The sequence below is a fragment of the Dioscorea cayenensis genome, chromosome 16 (genome assembly GCF_009730915.1).
Source record: "Dioscorea cayenensis subsp. rotundata cultivar TDr96_F1 chromosome 16, TDr96_F1_v2_PseudoChromosome.rev07_lg8_w22 25.fasta, whole genome shotgun sequence".
In the NCBI taxonomy this organism is placed as follows: domain Eukaryota; kingdom Viridiplantae; phylum Streptophyta; class Magnoliopsida; order Dioscoreales; family Dioscoreaceae; genus Dioscorea; species Dioscorea cayenensis.
In genome coordinates, this window is record NC_052486.1 from 22,487,449 (window position 1) to 22,509,613 (window position 22,165).

Genomic DNA, 22,165 nt, shown 5'->3' on the forward strand with positions numbered 1-22,165 from the left:
TATTTAATTTGGTTGTTGAACTAATGAAACCAACAGTTATTGGTCCCCAAATTTATATCCAATTTTAAAATTCAAATATAAACAAATTAATTAATTTTACAAATGAGATGTTGATAATAAATTCCTTTTCAAAATTCTTAAATAAGATGCCAAAAACAAAACAAGGAACATGATAATACTAGAAATTTGCTTTAATCTAATCCACCTCAATATATTTTTTCACAGGCTCTGTTGTCTGTTTAACAAATAAATTAGTTGAATATCAGCTTCACACTCCACTACAAACACAAATCCACCTAAGTTTATTTAATCACAAACTTAGCTGTAACATCATTACCTAAAAAGCCCACATAATTAATTAAAGAACAAAATTTGTTGAGCATCATCTACAACCTCCGCTATAAATAAATACATAATTTGGTAACAATAGTGTACAACAAATGCAAGGGATAGGAACAAGGAGGGTAATTCACAGATTAACAATAGCAAAGCTTATGAGATCATGTAATTACAATGAAAACATCAGCTTTGCATTGGATAGTGATGAGATGTTACTTTTGTTAATCACTTGAAAACACTAGCTCTCTTCACAAATCACAAGTACATTGAATTTTCATGCAATATAAACTTTGTAATTACCTGCTAATCAAGAAGCCTGAGGGGTTTATTACTCTCAGAACCAGCTGCTTTTCTAAGCTGCCTGTGTTTCCTCAGGATCTCATGACATGGAGTAAAGAATTCATGCATTAGTGCCTCTTCCGCATTGATTCTAACCCTTGGATTCACTGTCAAACACTTGTTGAGAAGATCGAAGAGTGATTGTGGGACTAGTTCAGTAAACCCAGTTCTTCTTGTGTTCATGAGACACCAGTCTTTTCAGATTCATTGATTGTAGTGATTGAACATTAAGCAAATCCTGTGAAGAAAATTTTTTATCACATTCAGTTTCTTGCTGGACACATTGATCAATAACTTGATGTTTTCAATCAGTACCGTAGGGAATGAAAACTCGCGGTCATGTAGTTTAGCTACTTCCCAAAGATCTTCACTACCCCTTAATTTTGCAATCTCCTTAATATTTCTTTGGATGCAAGAACAGGATTAGTAGCAAATTTGGAATGTAAAGAATATAAAGTCAAGTGAAACTTACTGCTCAGGATCACCGCCAAAAGGTGCTCTTCCTATCACTAGATAGAGTAGAGTAACACCTGCAGACCAGACATCAAGCTTGCAGCCTTGGTGATGAGATTTGAATAATACCTGGATACAATATCGAGTTTACCTGTTAACTGAGGAATTAGCCTTACACAGCAACAATTAACATCAAATTTTAGCAGAGCACTAAACCTCTGGAGCTCGAAAACCTTTAGTTCCAACACAAGGGCCTTCCCTCTTCACTTTTCCAATTTCTGGAGGTAAATTTTGGTTTGATATCATGTGCATGAGAGAAAAGAGATGAAAGACAACATAATGAAACAATAGAGAATGCTTGCACTTTTAAACAAGCCATAGTTGGAGAGAAATGGAATACCTCCGGGATGCAATGGCATTGGAGTTGGCATTAGCCCTCGTCTATCAACTTTGCCCATGGGAACAGTTACCCGCTTTCTATGTGAAACTGGAATGGATGCTGACTCTCCCTTGTGATTAGGAACTTGCATTGCCTCATGCACAAAATTTATCAACTCCTTGCGCCCTTTGCTAGGAATGGGCTGCTTCAACCTATCTCCAGACGTTTTCGTGCTTGTTGGATCCTTTGCGGAAGTCACTCCAGAAACATCAGCAGCTTGGCTTCCATATTTGTTTTTTAAGTCAATAACATCAATTTTTTCTGCTTGGCCCTGTCTTGATTTTTTTTTCATATTCTTGGATACAAGAGCCTTTTTTGAATCATCAATCTGTGCCAAAATACCATCATAGACATTTTTTCTTGACTGGGAAAATGATGTGGGCTTTGTACTGCCCAGGGAAACTGAATCAGTGTTCGTCTTGGACATGGTCTCTTTTCTACCTGTAAAATTCAGGTTGGTGTTAGTCAGCTCATAAAAGGATGGTTTTATGTTATATGAGAACAAATAATTAAAATAATACTGCACATCAACATTCAAGATTATGTTCAACAAGAATGGAGCATAACATATCAATACATTCCTGAATCGTGAAACAATTTTCCTAACCTGACTATTTTCAATTATTAACTAAGGGTTATTCCTAAAGCATTATATACAACCTATAAAAGTCACAAAACATAAGCATTCACTAAATGAATGACAATAGCCAAAAAGGGCTTCAATTTTAACATGTTATGGCTGTCAAACTTCACATAACACCAGCAAATTAGTTTGATTAACATTCACATGAAACCTTCAATATCCAGGGCTTCTTCTGTCATATCTCAAGCTTGAAGCTAGACCGTCATGCGTATCAGTTTGCAGCACACCAAATTATTGCATTTGGTAGTTCAATTAATTCTCAGAAAATGGCTAAATTTAAAACAAAATTGATGACAAGTTTAGCAATAATTAGAATCTATATCATGCATGTGTGTGTGTGTGTGTGTGTTAAGAAACAAACATATCCTCTCAACAATATGCTGAATTTGCATGTCAATTTCTTATGTGCCTTTCCAAATGGTAAAAAATTGATGGTTAACACATGCTTCTCCCATGGTTGATACATGCTTCTCTTGGCAAAAGATTTTTTAACTTATTTGAAATTTTATTTATATATTTATCTTTGTAAAGTGAAGGTTTCCTCTGGGATCATTAAACAAATTGACAAAAAGCTAGATTTTCTATAGCATCTACAGAAGAAAATAAATGAAGAGGAGCTTATCACCTTTAAAATATTTCCGCTGCAAATCCTGTCATACATACAAATGAGATAGTTACAATGTGACCAGCAAAATGCTAATTCTTTTGAGAGAGAGAGAGAGAGAGAGAGAGAGAGAGAGAGAGAATCAGAGAATAACTGACATGAGCTAGATTGAAATCTATGAGATATCCCTTGTTGAGTTTGCGGGAAAAGAGAAAATTGCCAGGTTTAACATCTCTATGCACTATTCCCTGGGAAAATAGCAAGGTAACAAATGAAAAAGAGTATATGCAAATAGTTTCAGATAACACAACTTAATATTTTCTTACCTGCTTGTGCAAGCTTGCAAGGGCTCTAAACATACAGTAGCCATACCATTGAAGCTCAAATATATCAATTTCCTTCTTCAATAGCTGCTTTTGAAACAATGATTATCAACAGTGTGCACAAATACTAACATAGGCCACATAAGTAAGCAAGAACTACCTCTGGTCTATCATGCTCAACATGCTCCAGAACAAAGCATTCAGCATCACCACTCTTAAAGGAGCCTTCAAACTTTATCACAAAGTTCCTACCTCTGCATCAAAGGACATAAGTTTGTAACTAAGATGAGATCTGAATAGAGTTATTATAAAAAAGAAATGAGAAACCTTTGGTCCAATCCTACCCAAAACGTTCGAGCATCTTCAACTCATTATTAACATGGTGCAAATGAGCATTTGCGTGAGGACCTACAGAAAGGAGGAAGCATCTCTTAGCATGTAACTCAATCTCAGCTTAGGACAGACTTTCTATTTTTGAGAGATTTCATTATTTCAAACAGAGAGTACTGAAAGGTGAAATAATGCCAATACTATCGTAAAAATGAAACAACCAGCCAAATGAGAAATTGTGGTAGTATACCCAATATCTAATAAACAGAAAAGCAGCAATGATAGATAGGCATAGATATATGTATTACATATTAAAGGTACAAGGGTACGCATAATACAGCTAAGCAAATTCTATGATTAGGAGTACTACTTTGATGCCTGATCAGGCAATTTTTGACAGGGATGATTGAATGAAACTGCCATTAGTACAAGTTTAATCTCAAATTCAATCTTAACAACAAAAGGATTGGCTAATCAGGTCACATGAAGGCAAACTTAATCTGAAGGTTTGATTTTAAAAGACCTCACATAATCAGGATTAATAATGCTAGTTAGATGAATGGTAAGAGTTTCTCCGTATGGACAAAACTGATGGAAAAAGTTCCATCATAGACCACTGGTGAATAAAGTGATTGTGATATATTTAGTTTTTACAATTGGATTATTATCTGAGGCACCATTACACAAGATTAAGCGATTTAAACAAATCCATGCATGGAGACTACTGGAAAATCTCATGGAAGAAGAACAAAATAAGAGAAGGTCAATACAGCACATACACTTAATAGCAAATATCCTGCCATCTACTTTTCTTCGAGCCCTGTAGACAGTCCCATAACCACCTGGATGCATGTTTGTATAAACAAAATTAGCTTATGATAAACCACAGTGACAAAATGAGAAAGCACATTGAAGATCAGTAAGGATGTAGTCTGTTATATGTTTTCAAAATCCACCAGAAGAAAAATCATTACACTAAAGCGGATCATTTTTGCACATGAGTGAGTCGAAGGGACACCTGTTTTGAGTTTCAGATGATTGGGGTCCATATCATCTTAATAAGAGTAACAGCTGGAATGTGATTTGCTCTTAATTGAATCATCAATTAGACCAACTGAATTGGGGATCTTATCCAATAATGTGGCATACCTAAAACAGGCAAACCTAATATCTCAATCAATGAGCTTGGCCTTGGGAATTAGATATTCTTTGCTCATATTTCCAATATTGTTCAGAATTCGTATTACATTTTGAATTTCTAGCTTTGTTTAGGATTTATTATAATCAGTCAGAAATCAAAATAGAAGGCAAGCAACAACCAAAAATAAACTGTTCAATACCTGCACCTTCTTCTTCCTCTACAACAAAAGATTCAAACTCCGGGAGTGATTTGGACTCCAAAGCCTGTAAAGCATATTGTGTATTTCAAAGGAATGGGAAAAAACGTGCATAAGTCACATTTAAAATTAGAAACTTTGGCCCAATCACAATGACAAGATACCCTTGATAAGCATCTATTATTATTTGCCTAGAGGGAGGAACTTACCTTTGGTGCCTTGTAACTAGCATCAATCTTGCACTCTTTTGCAGTGTTCAACTGGACTTCTTTATGAGACAAGTTGCTTTTGCAATTTCTTCTTGGTTTTTGATTCACCGAGGCATTCTTTCTATCTCTTACCGCATCCAGTGGCTTAAAAGAATTGTCATCCGTTGTATTATCTAACAAGCCCAATGAACATTTGGAATCTGCTGTTGAAGCCTGCGCACCCATGACCTTCAGTTTATCAGATGTCTTTGACTGATGATTCTGGACAGTCGCAGTTTCTACAGGAGAAACTACACGAGATCCTAAAACAGAAGCTGTTGTTTTCATAACCAAAGTATCCTTATGACATTAAAGTTGATATAATTGAAAGCAAATAGATCAAAGTACTTAAGTTTGAGGCATATTACCTTTTCCTGTGGCTTCTTCTGGGACTATTCTCAAATGACTAGTATCAAGCAGAGATCCTTTATTAGAGAAGATTATATCATCAAATCTAACATTTTCCACTAGGGTTGCTTCATGAGAAAGTGCAGAGGAAACCACTGTCAAAGGTCCATTATGAGACTCGTCAGTTCCAGGAAAAATCATGGGAGTGGATATCACTCTATTTTCTAACAAGAGGCATATTGCATCCTTAGATTTATTGAGACCAGTATCAAAGTGGCTCATTCTTTCATCATGCGCACATTTCTTCATTTCACAATTGGCAATTTCTTCATAAGCATTTGTTCTTTCTGAGGCAACAGATACATGTACACTATTATTTGATGGTATTGGTAACTCTTTATGCACAATTATAGCACGTGTTTCATCATTTGAGCAGCTCCGTTCCACACCCATTATATGGCCAATATCTTCTGATCTGACATTTGATTGAACATGATTGAAGCTTCTGAGAAATGGCAGGGAAGTACTACCTTCAAATAATGAATATGAAGAATATTGCAAAGCAGTCATATCAGTGGCACAATCAACTTTTGCAAGGCAATCAGGAACTTCAATTTGAACCTGCAAAGAGTGATGAGATTTAGTTGTACTGCATAAAAATGTAAAAGTGAAAATATAAAACTGCAATAGAGATAGCTAGCAAGTTCACAAACATTTATCATTAACTTTAATAAACAAGCTCAGTTGGATGCTATCATGCCTGATAAGGCTGATGCCAAACAGAAAAGGATAAAATCCTACATTACCCTTTTCTATTCTAAACCCTAAAAGAATTAGGCAAAAGGTAAGACCCACAGGATGCTGAAATCCTTTAAAAATATTGGGCTTGTGTACATATATGCATCTATTGGCACAACACCCTGAAAAAAACAATATCATACAAAACAACATGAACTCCAGTGAAAAAGAGGAACAATACAATGAGATTTACCATTTAGCAGCTCTCAGTGCATCCAGCATGATTAAACTCTTTACTTTTCAACACGCAATGAAGCAGCTCTCAGTGAGTCCAGTGTGATTTAAATCTTATCTCCCATATTGTGTACATATATCGGACTGTCCTTAAAATCAACTGGTTATTTAGAGTGTTCTTAGCAAAGTTAGCATTCCACATTCTAATTGTTCATTTTGCAGAATAACCTCAACGACTGATCAATTCTCTGAGATGTGACAACCATCTCGGGCACACATTAACTAGAAAGAATTGGAAACACATCTTTAGAATGGACAAAGAAAAACAGAATAAAGTAAACTAAATCATTCAAGCATACAAGACCCCAAATTTTTCCCAAGTAACTTTTAGCAACAAGCATAATCACAAAACTTAATTACATTCTATTGAAATATTGTATCAAATTCTAAACATTCACACCAAAAAAAAAAATAAATAAATAAATCCCTTCTATAATTCTTAAAATCAGCTTCAATCCATACCTTCGAGAAACTGAAAGTCCTACTACCAAAATCCAGATGCTTCATGCCATCATTCCACCTACTCTCCGAAAGATCTACAAAGTCCAGCACAAAAGTAAACATCTGTCAAAAATGAAACCATGAATTTTCACACCAATTATAAAAGAATCCTCATCTCACACACCTCTCCTCAAAGCTAACATCAACCTCCTCTTAGACGCAGGGAGATCTCCCCCCAGATCCACCGCTCTCCGCTTCCTCACATAAAACAAAGAAGGATCACTCCGCGCCCGCATCAGTTCCCATACCGCAGCTGTAGACCTCGGCACAAAAGGGGCAAATAACACTCGATGCAAACTCCCCAAAAGCCCTAATCGCTGTCTCCGAGACTGTGACGAAGCCAGAGTCATTGAGCAGCAGCGGAGATCTGGGGATCCGACACAGTTGCTCCACGACATCAGGCAGCGCCGCTACAGAGATAGGGCATCGGACGGCGAGTTCGGCGGGGAGCACTGGGCGGCCTAAGCGGACGAGGACGGTGAGGAGGTGCCATGCCCACTCGATCTGGGAGTCAAGGTCCGAAGTAGAGGTCATCAAGGAGGATCGAAGAGGGATCTCGAGAATTCGCATTGGAGATCTAGGGTTAGGGTTTCATCTCCGCAGGCCAAAAGAGAGAACAAAATAAAAACGAAAGCTTTTTGGAAGAGAAACTGTGGAAGATGGCGCCAATTGAGTCTCGATTTTTCGAGCGACGTCACGTGAGAATTTCCCGCGCAAATTTCCGGTCACGTGATTGTTCTTGTTTATCTTTATCTTATCACTTTTTGGGAAATTTGCATTGAAATACTTGGAAATTTTGGTATTTAGTTTTAGATGTTGAAGTTATCTTGTTTTTTATAGATAGAAAAGGAAAATGGTTTTTTTTTTTTCTAAAAAAAGAAAAGATATTAAAGTTATCAAGTTTTGGATGTGTTGTTTCTTCAACAATATTTTTTTTTTGTTTTGAAAGGAAAAATAAAATAAAATAAGTTGTGCATGTGCGTGTATTTTTAAATGAGAATTTGTATTATTGCTATGGATCACTTCCTATTAAAAATATATATTATCCATCGTTACTAAAATTGATATTTAAGTTTCAGTTAAAATCTAAAAACATAAATATATATATATATATAATCACTATCCCAAATATCAATGGAATAAAAAAATTTATAAATAATTATCAAATAAAACTATTGCAAAATTAAAGTAACTGCACTTTCTAATTTCACACACTTCCACAAAACAAAGTCAAACCACACCAGAAAAAGAATTGAAAACTCAATTGCACATGAACTTAAAATTAAGCCCAAGGCCATTCCTTTTTAACAATAATTACAATACAAAGAACAAAGAACATTGAAAGAAAAAAAGAATTCCACAATCACCAAATCCCAAAACCATATTAAAATAATAATAATAATAATAATAAATTTGAAACATTAAAGAGAGTGAAAATGGCAGCACCATCAAACACAAAAGATACACTTCCTGAGCATTGACTTTTTTCCAGAGTTCATAAAATGCAGTAGCTTCATGCGGTTGGTGGTGAAGATAATGCAAGGTTTAGAATGAAACCAAGCATTAGACCAACTAATCCAGCAAAAGCTGAGAAGGTTAATGAGAAGCCTGCATCATTTCTCCGGCTTTTGCGTCTTCTAAACATTTCCTGAAAATCCTCAAATGTACAGCATATGTTAAGCAAAGATTGACATGCTCCAGAGCTTAACATGATAACATCACAGAAACAATGGAATAAACATGTGAAATAGAATTTAAGTTTTTCAAGAGTTAAAAAAAAACTAATTATTTTTTTTATAAAATTACATTTCTACCTTTCTTTCTCCTTTCACTCATCTCCTCTCTTCTTACGGCAGTGAGCTCACCGCGGCTTCAGGGAAACCCTGCTTAGCTCCTTGGTGCCGGGTGAGCTGATTCCAGGCCTAAGTTGTGGCCTGTAAACAAGTTTGCCCAGCCCCAACAAGCAGGTGTACGACTCCTCGGGGCTGGGCAAGCTTGCCACGGCCACAGAAAGCCTACCCATGGCCGAGGCGAGCCTGCCCTTACCCAACAAGCCATGAGGGCAAGGGCTAGGCGAGCTTCCCCGGCCCAGCGAGCCCCCACATGACTTCACGGGGACAGTATGCACCTATCAGCTAGGCAAGCTCGGCCAGCCCCGCTGATCCCCTACATGGGCCCCAGTGCCAAGGCTAGTCTAAGTCATTGAAGCTTAAGCGGGCTTGCCCTGAAACCGCGCCTCTAGTGGCTAGCCAAGCTCACCTGCCCGTGAGCTCGGCCAGCAACAGGGAGTTGAGAAAAATGGAACAAATAAAAACAAAAAATAATAAAGATAAAATAATGACTTCAAAAATGAGGGAAGGCTGAGGTATTTTTTTGAAAACCTAAAGATTTAATGGGTATTTAGATAGTAGGGACCTAGAAGTACTTTTGAAACTTATTAGGGACAAAATTGAATGTCACCGATGTCAATTAATTGGGCAAGCGGTAGTTTGCATATTACTTGGATAAGCCAACCTTGAGATTAACCATCTATGCAAATGTAATTCATATGCAAGATAAAGAGCATATATCACAAGCACTGTATACTTTTGTGCAGAAAACTTTATTCATTAATCGATTAACAACACAAAAGGCAAGCAAAAGTTAAAAGAGGGCACCAAAAGAGAAATGAATGGAACCACAGCTTTGTAATCAAAAGAAACTTACATATCCTGCAAGTTGCTACATGATGTGGAAAGTACAAACAAATCATAATTAGATATTGCAACTGTCCCATGAGCTGCTTTATCTAGACTAAAGAAATCAACTATAAAAGACAATGGCACACCCATGAAATTAGAAGACTTCCATGCACTGCCCAGCTAAGAATGAAGGTTCAAACTATATATTTTTGGTTTTGGTTGACTGACTATTCACCAGAATGTTGGGTAACGGTGAAGAGAAGTCCTTTTATCCCTAATCAGCTAACAATATACTAAAATAATCTGCTATTTTGTCATGAAAGGCTACATCCTTCAACAAAAACTATTTAACATATCTGTGTACCTGTTTATGCATATTCACAAAAATATTTATTAGCATTTAACAGAAGTTAACAAGAAATCATATTATAGCTTACAAGTTCCCTCTGCAACTGCTGATTTTGTTGGAGAATAGCATCTCTTTCAGACTTCAAATGTTGTACAGCTTGGATCTGCATGAATAAATAAAAAAGGCATCAAGCTAATCATCAATACATTATTATTAAAGTTACCCTTGTAAAGTTAATGGTGCAACTATACATGCATAGCGCATGGACAAGCATCTATAAGGAGAACTCCACATTTTCTATCCAAATCAATGTAAAACCATCCAAAGTGCAAGAACATTGAGAATTTTGACTAAAAGCATATCCCAACAATAACCATAGAGAATCAGAGATTACACGGGTCTTTTTAAAGGTTAAAACCAGTGCACAAAACAAGTTAAATGCCAAAACATCAAACATGGTTCACAAAAATAAGTTTATGAAAATATTGTCGGTTCCATAATAAACAAGTCCTGAAGCTGTCTGACAAGAGAATAACAGAACTCTAGCTCATAATTTATTCATATTGAATGCTTTTTGGATAGAGAAAAATGAGATACTTCAAGGAAAAGTTAATCAATCATCCAGTTATAACTTATATCAAGTTTCCCAATACATACAAAACTATTATTCTGCTAACTTCCTTTAGGTACTTATAGAAATTTAAAGAAGCATTATTTAGCCAAAGCAAGATTCAAGCATAAACATAAAAGCAAGAAAGAAGAAACAAGACAAGAAGAAGAGATCATCACTCACCTCTTGCATGCTAGAGTTATTGAGAACCTACAATAATGGGGAACAGAATAACTATCTATATTTTCAATTGAGAAAAAATGAAGTCATTATCAAAGAATATGAAAAAAGTGAATGGCTCACCGAAATGCTATCAGAACCTTGCCTTGAGCCCCTAGGTGCTCCAGTTAGGCCTGTTTCTTCAGAGTTTCCATCATTTAATTGTGTTGGTGCTTTGTAAATGACCTTAAGCTTCAATTCTTGTACAACCTTATCACCTTCTTTATTGAACTGTGTTTAAGAGATGAAAAAGAAGTCCATTAATCAAGTATCAAGACAAGGATGATGGCCCACAGTCACTCACCGTCTCAGGTGGTAGCTCATCGACATCAGTAATAGGTGGCACTTTTGTACTCTGAAGAAGAAACTTATCATTGCATCGCATGTCAGGCGGGTACTCCTTCTGGGCTTGCAGTGTAACTTCACAGAATAAATAAAAAATAAAAGAGCTTATAACTTCAATGCAAAACAGGGCTGGAATACCCATAACAAAATGAAAATAAATGCATCTTAAAACAAGGCCAATAAGAACCTGTTATGGTACAAGCGTCCCACGGTTGCACCACACTGGTGTTTGGCCGAACAAAGTACTTCCTAGGTGAAGTAGTTTTAACCTAAATCAAATCCAATAAGAAATCTATTAACAGGAAAAGGAATCCAATTCACCACTGTCTGCAATTTCACCACACCATAACCCAAAACACAATTTTAAGCACAGGCAAAGTTCAGATATATTGCAACCAATCTCAATAAGCAAACAAAATAACTCGCTCAATTCTAAGGAACAATCACCTTTATCAGAAGATTTGTGCATAAATATGAAGACAGCTAAATCGAAGTAAAAAGCTAACTCATAGGAGCATTGAAGTCACTAATTGAATATTAAATCCTCTAATTCATGATAATCATTGTCAAAACATATCAGGGCCAATAACAGAAACATGAAAATCATTCATCTCAGAGGAATCCCCACTTCAAATTCCCAGACAACTCTGTAGAAAAAGGGCAAAATATTTTCGCGCAACTTAACAAACAAAGAAAAAAAATTATATCAATTGACAAAACAGACAAAATTCAGAGAGATGAAAAATAAAAGAAATTAATGCTTTAATTTACCTTGAACGCAACATGATGCTCGGTATTGTTGACGACCTTGAGATCGCAATACGCTGGCTTCCCAAGCTCAACTAAACTCATCGCAAACAACATTACCAACAAAAATCACTCACAGGTTGCCGAACAAAAACCAAAAAAATCCAAACTTTTCGCCAAAAACTACACCAAAACAGGAGAAGGGACCAAAAAGGCACCAAAGTGCATTACATTCAAAGCTTAGCTCTTCAGGATAGACCGAGATCAACTGCCCACCAGTGCCCATCGTTGCAGCAGATGCCGAATCCAAACCCTACATCAATCAATCAATCAATCAATCAATCAAGCAATCAAACCCCTAATTAAGATACCCAATTGAATTCATTCAAAAAAACAACAACAACAACAACAACAACAAAGAAGAAGAAGAAGATCCAAATGGATGGATTAGAAAGAGTTGATTCTCAGATCGGAGCATCAAAACTCAATAAAATGGGCATGAGAAAGAGAGAAAACAGAGAAAATTAACCTCGATGCGAATCAAAGAAGCGGAAAAGACAATGAAGAGAGAGAGAGAGAGAGAGATGATTGGAAGGGAGAGTTGAGAGAGCGAGTGCGAGAAGGACGGAGGAGCAACACCTGTGGCTGAATTGAATGCCTTCGCTTTCGCTCTGTTTCTCTCTTTCTCGGCTTTGTATTGCGTCAGTGTCTGTGTATATTATTATTATTATTAGCAAAGTACTTGGACGGTCAGACTTCTAAATGGGTTGAATCATCACAAAAAAGGTGCACACTGTATGTAATAACAATAATAATAATAATAATAATAATAATTAAAAATATTCAACATTTAACCCTCACACCACTAGACAACAAAAGCCATCTTGTTTAACTTTAGGCAATAAACCGGTGCCTACAATTATAAACCAATTATTACTTTATTTATCATATTTATCTAACTCACATGATTAAAAAAAATTAATTAAAATTAATTAATTATTTATATTTTATAAAAATTTTTATTACTTTCCAAAATTATTCTATTTATATTAAATTAAAAAATAAATTTAGAAAAAATTATTTAATACTGCACAAAATTTTTAATATTACAAATAAAAACAAACAGAGAAGAATAGACTTCTAAATGCTTGAATCATCGCAAAAGATGCACTACTCTATGCAATTATTATTTTAATTATTTTTATAGTGAAATTGAACATTTAACCAACACACTCACACTCAATAATAAAAACAAAAACCGACAAAAAAATTTGGGCTCTAAACTCACATCTATAACTATACACCAGTTATCACCATTAAATCTACTAAATCTCAAATTAAAAACCTTTTAAATGCTATTGAAAAATCATATTTTGTATCCCCTAAGATTACATGATCGAGGAATTTATTAATGAAAAAGACATAAAAACATAAACACACTGTGAAAAAAATATGGTGCCCAAAAAAACCCAAGAAGTCAAAGAAAACAAAAAACAAAAAGAGTCTGCATATGTTTATTTGCAGATAATGTTGTGTTTGCATAATGCAGTGTGAAAAGCATTTTTCCTACATTCATACAGCTACATGGAAAAAAGTTTCAGGGGAATCAGCTTCTTCACCTGTACAACTCAAAAGATGATAGATCAACATCAATAAGCACAAGCATATTCAATATCATGCAGTTTATGCTCATGGTCAAGTTGTTCTTTTTGTTTAATTTTTTTTTTTAGGTTAAGGACTAAAATTGCATTTTCACATGAGTTAAACATTTGGAGAAGCTTTGTTTTGATCCTAAACTCTGTAACATGCTTAAGATACACAGAAACTGGAAAACTACAAGATCAATACATTTCTTGAAGCAATTAGACAACTGAAAAGAATGAGCTGAGATAAACAGTTACAAGACTAAAGATCCGTCATCCTCCGAATGAATTGCCGAAAGGAAGCTGCGAGATTATCGGCTGATTGATCATGTGTTCTACTTGAAAGTCGAAAGCCGGGGTAATTTGTCCCGCAAGTAGTACAGCCTTGCCCTCCGGACCTTCCGATGTTTAACCACTTTTATCTCCTTAATATTGGGTGAATACCTGAAAGATAACCAGTGTCCTTAACAATGAAAAGAATATATTGATAAAAGTGATACAATGTGGAGTTCATGATATTCCTATAATAGAACAATATCGATGATAATACAAGTCTTTTCAGTTGAATATAGTAGCAATGTGAGAAAAATAAATAAATAATTGCGATGATTTCAGAGATTGCTAAATATATGTAAATATGCGAGCATATATGCAACATCTGTACACCAAGCAACAGGCCAAAATAGAAACTTAATCGGCAATGGAAGGAGAACCCATGGTTGTTAAATTCCAATTTGCATTTAAAAAAAAAAAACTCTACAGTATTAAACAAATAGCACCGTAACAAACAGTCTCCATCTACTTACCGAATAAGTGTACTCTTTGCAAGTATTAAACACTCATAAACTCACCACCAGAGTAATTGAAATTCTTGCTACTACAAAGTCATCACTATCAGCTAGAAATTTCAGCCAACAGAACATTGGATGGCAGATGTCTATTAGACAATTGCTTACATAAATCTCGACAAGCAGATCAACCAAATAGAACCGAAATTTAACACATTAAGCATGCATGAATTCTTTAATCAAATCACAACACCAGAATATTCAGCAGAGCATCTGCTGACTACCATAAATAATAAATAGACATAAGAAGAAAGCTACAATATATATATATATATATATGAAAATTGAAGATTATATTGACAACATAGTTTTTAGCAAACAAGCCATCCATGGAACCTCATATTTATGACACACAACTCTTTCGATCCAGGCAATAAACTCGATTAGCGTATAATTGATACCAAAAATTTTTAGAATAGTTTCAGAAGTAGAGATTTGAACTTACACAGGGAAAACAATCTCAACACCGACGCCAGCAATAATCCTCCTAATTCTGATGGTGGTATGAATGCCTGCATTTTGCTTTGACATAACAATACCCTTATAAACCGACAACCTTTTACGATTCTCTGGTACCTCCTGCAAATGCATTGAAAACCAAATACTCAATTTACAAAAGAAAAAATCAAGAAAAAATAAAACAACAAACAAAAGGCCTCATATTTACCAGTTTAATCTCAACAATGTCTCCAGTCCTCAGATCTGGCACTGGTCTCGCCTGCTCTGATGTTTCAATAGCCCTTTTGTTCAATATCTACCAAACCATACGACAATAAACACATTCATCAAATCACTCAAAAAATAATGAATTAATTAAACAATCAAAAGTAAGGAATCCAATGACAAGTCCATCTACTTGAAAATTAGAAAAACAAATGAACAACAGGATATTTAATTAAACAGTGAACAAGAGAAATATCAAGCATCCAATTGTGCAATACAAATAGTACATGAAACCAATAAATCAACCAAAAAAGTTGTTTGGAAAATTTCTTTTTCTGCTACTTGGAAGTGCCAAAAAAATTACAAATTTGAACTAAAATAAACAAGGAACTACTGGCCTCATACAAATTACAAGCTCATCTACTTGAAAATTAGAAAAGTTAATGAATAACATGATAATTAATTAAACAGTGAACAAGAGAAGTATCAAGCATCCAATTATGCAATACAAATAGCCCATGAAATAAATGAATCAACCAAACATATCTTTAAAGAAATGTTTTTCTTTTTCCCCACCACTTGGAAGTACAAAAAATTACAAATTTTCAACTAAAATAAACAAGGAACTACTAACGCTATACAAAATAATAAGATTTTTCATCTGCTTGAAAGTTAGAACACTACAGAATAACAACATGATAAATTAAACACATAAATCAGAGAAAGGAACAATTTTTTTGGGTCTTAATTCTAGAGTGAAACGAATCCCGCAAAAAAAAATGCAAAGAAGTTACCCCCATGATGTCACCAAGCTTAATTCGAGGTTTCCTCGGAGGCCTCTCTTCAACTTCTCCTTCAGAGCTCTTCAACTCTCCCTCCTCATCCTCCTCATCTACAACCACATCTTCCAGGGCTTCGAACTCCTCCACGACTACTCCATCCCCTTCCTCAGTGCTCGCTCTCGCTATCAGAAGCTCCGATCTTCGAAAAACTTTAGAGGAGACGAGACACAGAGAAGGAGACCTGGGAATGGAGAGCTTAGTGGGAGAGAAGAGCGAAGGGCGGAGAGAGGCGACGACGGTGAGGCGAGGAGGCGGCGGCGGCGCCGGGAGAGTGAGCAGGGGATGTAGGAGTGCCGCCATTGCTGCGTCTCTAGATGATGAACGGCTGAGATTTAGCGAGAAGGCGGGGGAGAAGCGCTTTCTTTATCGAGAGGATGAGAACGAAGGTGAGGAAAAAAATTTTGGATAGAGAGAGGGTGGGGTCCACCATTCGAGAATGGTGGTGGGCCGGGCCCTAAACTAATGGGCTTATTATATAGTCTATTTTAATTCAAAAATCCATAAAAAATTAATTTTAAGTTTTATATAAAAAAAAATTAATAATAAATGGAGATGCGGGGGATCGAACCCCGTGCCTCTCGCATGCAAAGCGAGCGCTCTACCATTTGAGCTACATCCCCTGCGATGATGAGGCCTGATATTTTGTAAGTTTTATAGTTTATTTCTCATTAGTAAAAACAACTTTTTAAAAAGCTGAATATTATATTAATATTGAAACATTTTTTGTGCAGTACGAATAATGGGATACAATATTTAGGAAAATATGTAAATGCAACATTCGTCCTAAATAAGTCATTTTTTATTAATCTGGTCTATAAAATCCATGAAGCATTTAAAAAATAAAAATAAACTGAAAATATTACCTACCTTTGTTGTGACTTGTGAGCATGACCAATGTGAAGAACAACTCTTTTTAATTTTCTTCATTTTTTTCACATTACATGTATCTAGTATCTACATTACAAAACTTGATAATTAATCAAGATCTTTACACTAAAATCAACAAGAAAAAGGAAATAATTGCACATAAAATCCAAGTAAAAAACAATGAGCCCCTTGCACCATGAAGATGTCCAAATGAAGCAGAAGCAAAAGGACTATCATTGTTCTTTAAATTGGTAACCGGCGGTGGCGGCAATGACGGCGGAGATAACACACCAGCCTTCGGCAACACGGCCGGAGCCGGGCCCGATGAAGAACCATCTCCATTGACATGTACATTAAGTTTCATTCCTCCCAAACAATGTGACAAAACTCCGCATACGAAATATTTATCTCCGGGTTCAGTGAGAGTTATCGACGTATTTCCGGTGTTGCTTGTTAATATTGAATTGCTAGTATTGCATGTGTCAAAGCCTTCTTTGTTTACTTCCATCAAGCTATGATATCTTGAGTATTGGAATACTAGCCATGAAAATACATGTTAATTAGGTTCAATTAAACCGAATAAAAAAAATTTAATAAAGAAAATCAAACCTTTAATTTAATTTTTTTATTTTTTAAAAAAATGTAGTTTTCACTAGAAAACAATAAGAACAAGTAATCAATGAAAAAGTAGTTTGGTGCTTCATCTAGAAATTCATCATAATTATTTATATTTTAATTGCTCTTTCCTAAAATTACTTATGTTATTACAATTACTGGACAAAGGGTATATAACAAGTTTAGAAAGAGTAAAACCAAATGGAAGGGTGTTTTATTGAAATAAATAAAAAATCAAATTTTCATAAATTTTAAATACATGATTTTTTTAAAAATTTTTTTGTTAACAAGGTTTCGATTAAAATATCAACATTTGAACTGGGAGGGAAATGAAATATTAACTCTTATGTTATTGCAATGACAATTTTAACATGTCTCAAAATTATAATAACAGGTAAATAATGAAACATTTGTTAGACTTGTTTATATATATATATATTATATGCACATGATTATGTTTAACAAGGAGAAATAAGATTTAAATAAATAAATAAAAGTTATAGGCATACATAGAACATCACCAACATGGAAGGTCTTGTTGGTAGTCCAAGACCAGAGATTTGCACTGATATCCCAACCAGCGGTGTCTCCAACAATGTACAAAGTGGCATTCAAGCTTGGAATAGAAAGTAACTAAAAAGAATGAGAAGCAAGCTCATTAGCAACTTAGCCATGACTTATTGATTGAATGAATGGTGACTTAAACTCAAAGCTCATGGATTGTTAATTTATATGAGCAAGAGCTTAATTTGTTGTATTAGCTAACCTAACTATAATAATTAGCTACCAATAATGGCCTTATTCTTGGTAATGTGTATTTTTTATGGGTGGGGGGGTTGTTGAAGGAACATGGTATGGTGGATGGAAGTTAAGCAACTTTTTAAATTTTTTTTGGATTAGGTATATGTGGTTTTTCTTGTATGTTATTTGGTTTTTAAATTTCTTTTTAATGTTTTTTTGATAAAATATTTGGGGGAAAATTCAATTCCTTACTTTTTATATAGGATTTTTATATTTTATCATTGGGCTATATTAACATTGGCGTATGGGTATTAATTCACTGAATTATTTATTTTTTATTTTATTTTTTGATGCCCCTAGTTCAATACAAATCAAATAATATTGAATTATTTTAAAAAAAATTTTAAACGAGATACCAAGGACAAACAAAAAAAATCCTCAAATATTTAAATGGTCAACAGAATGAACCACATTCTTTCACTAATCTTTATCTACTATAGTTTTTTATGTACACACACACACACAAATAAAACACACAAATAGGTTTTAAAAATTTAAAGGAACGCTTGACATTGTAAAAATAATAAGAATAATTTTTTTAACAAATAAGTTATTTAAAAATTTAATTTTAATAAGTTAGAAAAATCATTACTAATTAAAAGATAAAAAATGAAAAAGGCCAAAAGCTCACCAAAAAAAAAAAAAGTTTGTTTAGTGATTTTTTTAGTGCCTAGCAGCACCTCTTGTTGATTGGCCATTTGACAAAATGGCTCATTTTGATAATTAAAATAGTCATAGATCATTATGGTAAATATAAAAAATAGAAGAGCTAAGTTCAAAACTAATGAATAATAAATAAATAATTATGAATTATGAATTATTAAAAACAACACCACATTTATATATATGTGTCAAACCAAAAAGTTATACAAACACAAACAAATCACCATCTTATTACAAAAAGCCCACAAACACAAACTCTAAATCAAACATCAATATATAATCAATTAAAACAAACAAACAACAACAACAACAACACTAGTAATTAAATAATAGCACTGCCTCTTGCCTAGCCCAAAACAAGAACACCACCAACAACAACAAGCACAACCAACTTAACCAAAAGCAGCATCAACTCTCAACATTGCACCACCATTCTTCTTCGCCGGAGATGCCGGAGAAGAAGAATTATTCGTCGGAGGAGAAGAAGAAGAAGAAGGTGGTGTTGGTGAATTGTTCGAACCATCCCCGGCCGGAGGAGACGGTGTCAAAGGGCTACCAGAGCTCGAGCCGGAGACGGAGACGGCTAGCTTCATGCCACCGGAACAATGGCCGGGTGTTCCACAGATGAAGTAGTGAGTCCCTGGTGTAGAGAGAGTGATGGTTGTGTCCATGTCTGTGTGCACTTGATCTGTGTTACTGTATGAACATGCATTGTAGTAATCTGAGCTCACTTCTACTACACTGTGAGATGCACCGTACTTGAACTCTGTGATCAATTTTTTAATGAAAATGGCTGATTATTATTGGAAAAAAATTGATTCTATACGCAATAAAAGTAGATAATTGTTAATATATATATATATATATTTGACAAACAAACAACAAGCACCCATTTAAAAGAAGTCATTAACATGTACAAATGTTAATACAGCTCTAAACTCAACAAGTACCTATATCATCACTTTTATGGGTTTTGAAGTTCGATTTCTCGTCTTTTTTGAAAGGAGGACCCTATGAAAAGGCTCGGTATATATTAATAGGCTAAGAGCAGTTGTTAGTTAATAAATTTTTGTAAAAACTTTATTTATTTAATTACATTATGTTTTTATTTATTTGTATTTTTTTTAAAATAATCAATTTACCAATTTTTGTAATTAGATTTTTTTTTTTTTCAAAATGATGCGGAAAAAGAGAGTAAAAATAATTTGATTTTTCGATAAAATTCTTGGGTTGTTTTTTGGTTAGTAAGCAAATAAAAATGATTTATAAAATATCTAACTAAATAATAATTCCTTATTTTTACATAAGCATATAAGAAAAACAAACACTATTATTCTTGCTTGGATGATGCTAAAGCAATTATTATTTTTTATTTATCTCAATATAATATATATTATGTTTTCTATTTATGATAATATTTTCCTCTTTCTCCATCACCATTCTCACTTTCTTATACCAACATTTCATTTTTTTTCCTCTCAATAATTGAAAATAAAAATTCTTCTATAATAAAAGTCAATAACATAAATGAGAAAACATATCCAAAACAAACAAGTATTAACAAAATAACAAACTGAAAAATTAGAAAAAAAAGGAGAAAAAGATATATATATATATATATAATGAAGTTACTAACCAAGAGTATCACCAACATTGATAGTCTTTTCTGAACCCCAAGTATCATAATTGACTCCTTGACTCCAATCAATACCATAATTCACAGAGTAAACAGGAACAACAACCAACAAAACGCAAACAAAAACTAGCATTGCAACACAAGAAGAAAAAAAGAAGAAGAAGAAGAAGAAGCCATTTCTGATGTAGTTTCTTTCTCCCTTTCAAGTTTGAACTTGATCTTTATAAACACCAACTTGGTCTAACTAATGCTAAGAATATGGTGCACCATAACATGCTCTCATTTATATTTTATAATTTATAAATTTATTATAAATTATAGCCATTGAATTTTCTATGTTTTTAAAGTTATTGAAACAGCTCCCCATCTTTCTGGCTCACCTAATTTTTTTCATAAATTATTAGATTATTTAGATTGCTTCTCACATAATATGTTTTGTATGTATTTGTTTCTTATTTGTCATTTGGAATAATTTGATAAGGTATAACAAGAAAAATAAAGATATACATTTGACTTCAATAAAATATTGATGATGTTGTTAGTATAAGATTATTCATTTATAAATTCACACAGATATTTATTCAATTAAATGTTATGAAATCGTTAGTAGAAGCAATTGCATGCATTTTTTTAATAGACATCATTCCTTGCCATGACATAAGTTTTGCAAATAAACTACAAATATTTATTATTGTTAGTTGCCATGATTGATCCTTTCTGATTTAGATTTAAAAAATAGATAAACCACATATTTATTGAAAGAAAAACAAATCAAACATTAGCAAATAAAGAAAAAAAAACCAGAAGCCTCTCACCAGAAGTGAGGCACTAAAACAACAAAAAATAAATCAACAAAAATAAATAAATAAATAACAGCCTAGAAGGAGAAAGCCACCATCAAAGCACCCAACTTAAATTGATGATTTAGTTTTTTGGATTATTTTATTTAAGGGATAACTGAGAAGATGTTTATATAAATACAAAATCAGCTAAATAATATGTTTTTTTGGCATAGATACGTCTGCAAATTTTACATTTGTCTCAGAAAACCTGAAGCCTTGTTTGTAAAACTTTACAAGGGTGGAAATACAATTATTTGGTTTTGCAAGGGTATGTATGCAAAAGCAAGGCTAATGTGCAAATGTCAAAACCCTAGCTGGAGTGGCGGATTTAGAGGGGCCAATGGGTGTGCTCAAGCACCCCCTTGCCCATATAAATATAAATATATATATATATATATATATTTATATATTATTACAATATTAATAATCATTGATATTATTTATTTATTTTTTCAAAATTCAATCCACAATATTTAAAATAAATTAAATAAAAATAATAAGATTATTATATTAAATAAAATTGATATTGGGTGACCATAATAAATAATATGGCTAACCAAAAACATGGATCTTCAAATATTTTGTTTAAAATAATTTATATTTAGATATAATTTTTATTCAACTTATCAATAAATTATTATCAATTTTTTAGGATATTAATGTAAAAAATATTAATAATAAATATAAAAAATAAAACTATATAAAAAAATACTATTGCTATTTCAAAATCTCTAAAAACAATCATTGTAGTTTGTGAGTTTTCTTTATTTGCTCAATCTCTTCCGACTTTCGAGTTTATATTTTATCTTTCAGAGAATTGTTATGCATTTTTTTAAAAAAATTTGATTTTATATTTGA

At 33.7% G+C, this 22,165-nt stretch overlaps 5 protein-coding genes and 1 non-coding gene across 8 annotated transcripts; all 6 read right to left on the reverse strand.

Moving 5' to 3' along the window:
- Positions 1–358: 358 nt before the first annotated feature.
- On the reverse strand, positions 359–7,610 carry LOC120279268 (probable serine/threonine-protein kinase cdc7). Its single transcript, XM_039286156.1, is given in 17 exon segments — positions 359–876; positions 878–916; positions 994–1,081; positions 1,151–1,260; positions 1,348–1,409; positions 1,532–2,011; positions 2,839–2,863; positions 2,976–3,065; positions 3,144–3,227; positions 3,301–3,394; positions 3,485–3,548; positions 4,250–4,312; positions 4,811–4,874; positions 5,017–5,330; positions 5,424–6,024; positions 6,898–6,971; positions 7,061–7,610. Coding segments are annotated over 17 exon segments (2,760 nt in total). The 5' UTR covers positions 7,335–7,610; the 3' UTR covers positions 359–642.
- Positions 7,611–8,318: 708 nt separating this feature from the next.
- LOC120279270 (vesicle-associated protein 2-1-like) lies at positions 8,319–12,610 on the reverse strand. 3 transcript variants are annotated; one of them, XM_039286158.1, is made up of 9 exons: positions 12,527–12,610; positions 12,119–12,200; positions 11,912–11,982; positions 11,328–11,409; positions 11,100–11,215; positions 10,880–11,026; positions 10,760–10,786; positions 10,055–10,129; positions 8,319–8,584 (listed from the first exon to the last, which is right to left on the reverse strand). In XM_039286158.1, exons 2-9 carry the CDS (start codon positions 12,171–12,173, stop codon positions 8,450–8,452), a joined length of 708 nt encoding a protein of 235 aa, XP_039142092.1. In that variant the 5' UTR covers positions 12,174–12,200; positions 12,527–12,610; the 3' UTR covers positions 8,319–8,449. The 3 variants fall into 3 exon arrangements, with proteins under 3 accessions (XP_039142092.1, XP_039142094.1, XP_039142093.1); XM_039286160.1 differs by having other exon boundaries at positions 12,417–12,573; XM_039286159.1 differs by lacking the exon at positions 10,760–10,786 and having other exon boundaries at positions 12,417–12,551.
- A 1,026-nt stretch (positions 12,611–13,636) lies between these two features.
- On the reverse strand, positions 13,637–16,252 carry LOC120278712 (50S ribosomal protein L19-1, chloroplastic-like). The gene is made up of 4 exons (XM_039285439.1): positions 15,836–16,252; positions 15,046–15,132; positions 14,824–14,957; positions 13,637–13,974 (listed from the first exon to the last, which is right to left on the reverse strand). The coding sequence occupies exons 1-4, from the start codon at positions 16,181–16,183 to the stop codon at positions 13,866–13,868; spliced, it is 678 nt and encodes a 225-aa protein (XP_039141373.1). The 5' UTR covers positions 16,184–16,252; the 3' UTR covers positions 13,637–13,865.
- A 178-nt stretch (positions 16,253–16,430) lies between these two features.
- TRNAA-UGC lies at positions 16,431–16,503 on the reverse strand. The gene has a single exon. It is a non-coding gene; the product is annotated as a tRNA-Ala (tRNA).
- A 193-nt stretch (positions 16,504–16,696) lies between these two features.
- On the reverse strand, positions 16,697–18,864 carry LOC120278654 (stellacyanin-like). The gene is made up of 3 exons (XM_039285385.1): positions 18,847–18,864; positions 17,875–17,998; positions 16,697–17,287 (listed from the first exon to the last, which is right to left on the reverse strand). Exons 1-3 carry the CDS (start codon positions 18,862–18,864, stop codon positions 16,872–16,874), a joined length of 558 nt encoding a protein of 185 aa, XP_039141319.1. The 3' UTR covers positions 16,697–16,871.
- A 357-nt stretch (positions 18,865–19,221) lies between these two features.
- LOC120278655 (uclacyanin-2-like) lies at positions 19,222–20,598 on the reverse strand. The gene is made up of 2 exons (XM_039285386.1): positions 20,466–20,598; positions 19,222–19,595 (listed from the first exon to the last, which is right to left on the reverse strand). Exons 1-2 carry the CDS (start codon positions 20,596–20,598, stop codon positions 19,222–19,224), a joined length of 507 nt encoding a protein of 168 aa, XP_039141320.1.
- Between the last annotated feature and the right edge of the window lie 1,567 nt (positions 20,599–22,165).

Coding starts and splice junctions, on each gene's coding strand:
- LOC120278655 (XM_039285386.1), bottom strand. CDS start 20,598: ATGCTAGTTTTTGTTTGCGTTTTGTTGGTTGTTGTTCCTGTTTACTCT. Junction 19,596..20,465: donor CAATGTTGGTGATACTCTTG/GTTAGTAACTTC, acceptor AATTGATCACAG/AGTTCAAGTACGGTGCATCT.
- LOC120278712 (XM_039285439.1), bottom strand. CDS start 16,183: ATGGCGGCACTCCTACATCCCCTGCTCACTCTCCCGGCGCCGCCGCCG. Junction 14,958..15,045: donor ACATTGTTGAGATTAAACTG/GTAAATATGAGG, acceptor ATGCATTTGCAG/GAGGTACCAGAGAATCGTAA. Junction 13,975..14,823: donor GTTGAGATTGTTTTCCCTGT/GTAAGTTCAAAT, acceptor GTTATCTTTCAG/GTATTCACCCAATATTAAGG.
- LOC120279270 (XM_039286158.1), bottom strand. CDS start 12,173: ATGGGCACTGGTGGGCAGTTGATCTCGGTCTATCCTGAAGAGCTAAGC. Junction 11,410..11,911: donor AGCATCATGTTGCGTTCAAG/GTAAATTAAAGC, acceptor GATTTGATTTAG/GTTAAAACTACTTCACCTAG. Junction 10,787..10,879: donor AAGGTTCTGATAGCATTTCG/GTGAGCCATTCA, acceptor CCATTATTGTAG/GTTCTCAATAACTCTAGCAT.
- LOC120278654 (XM_039285385.1), bottom strand. Junction 17,288..17,874: donor CCATGTTGGTGATGTTCTAT/GTATGCCTATAA, acceptor TTTCATGGCTAG/TATTCCAATACTCAAGATAT.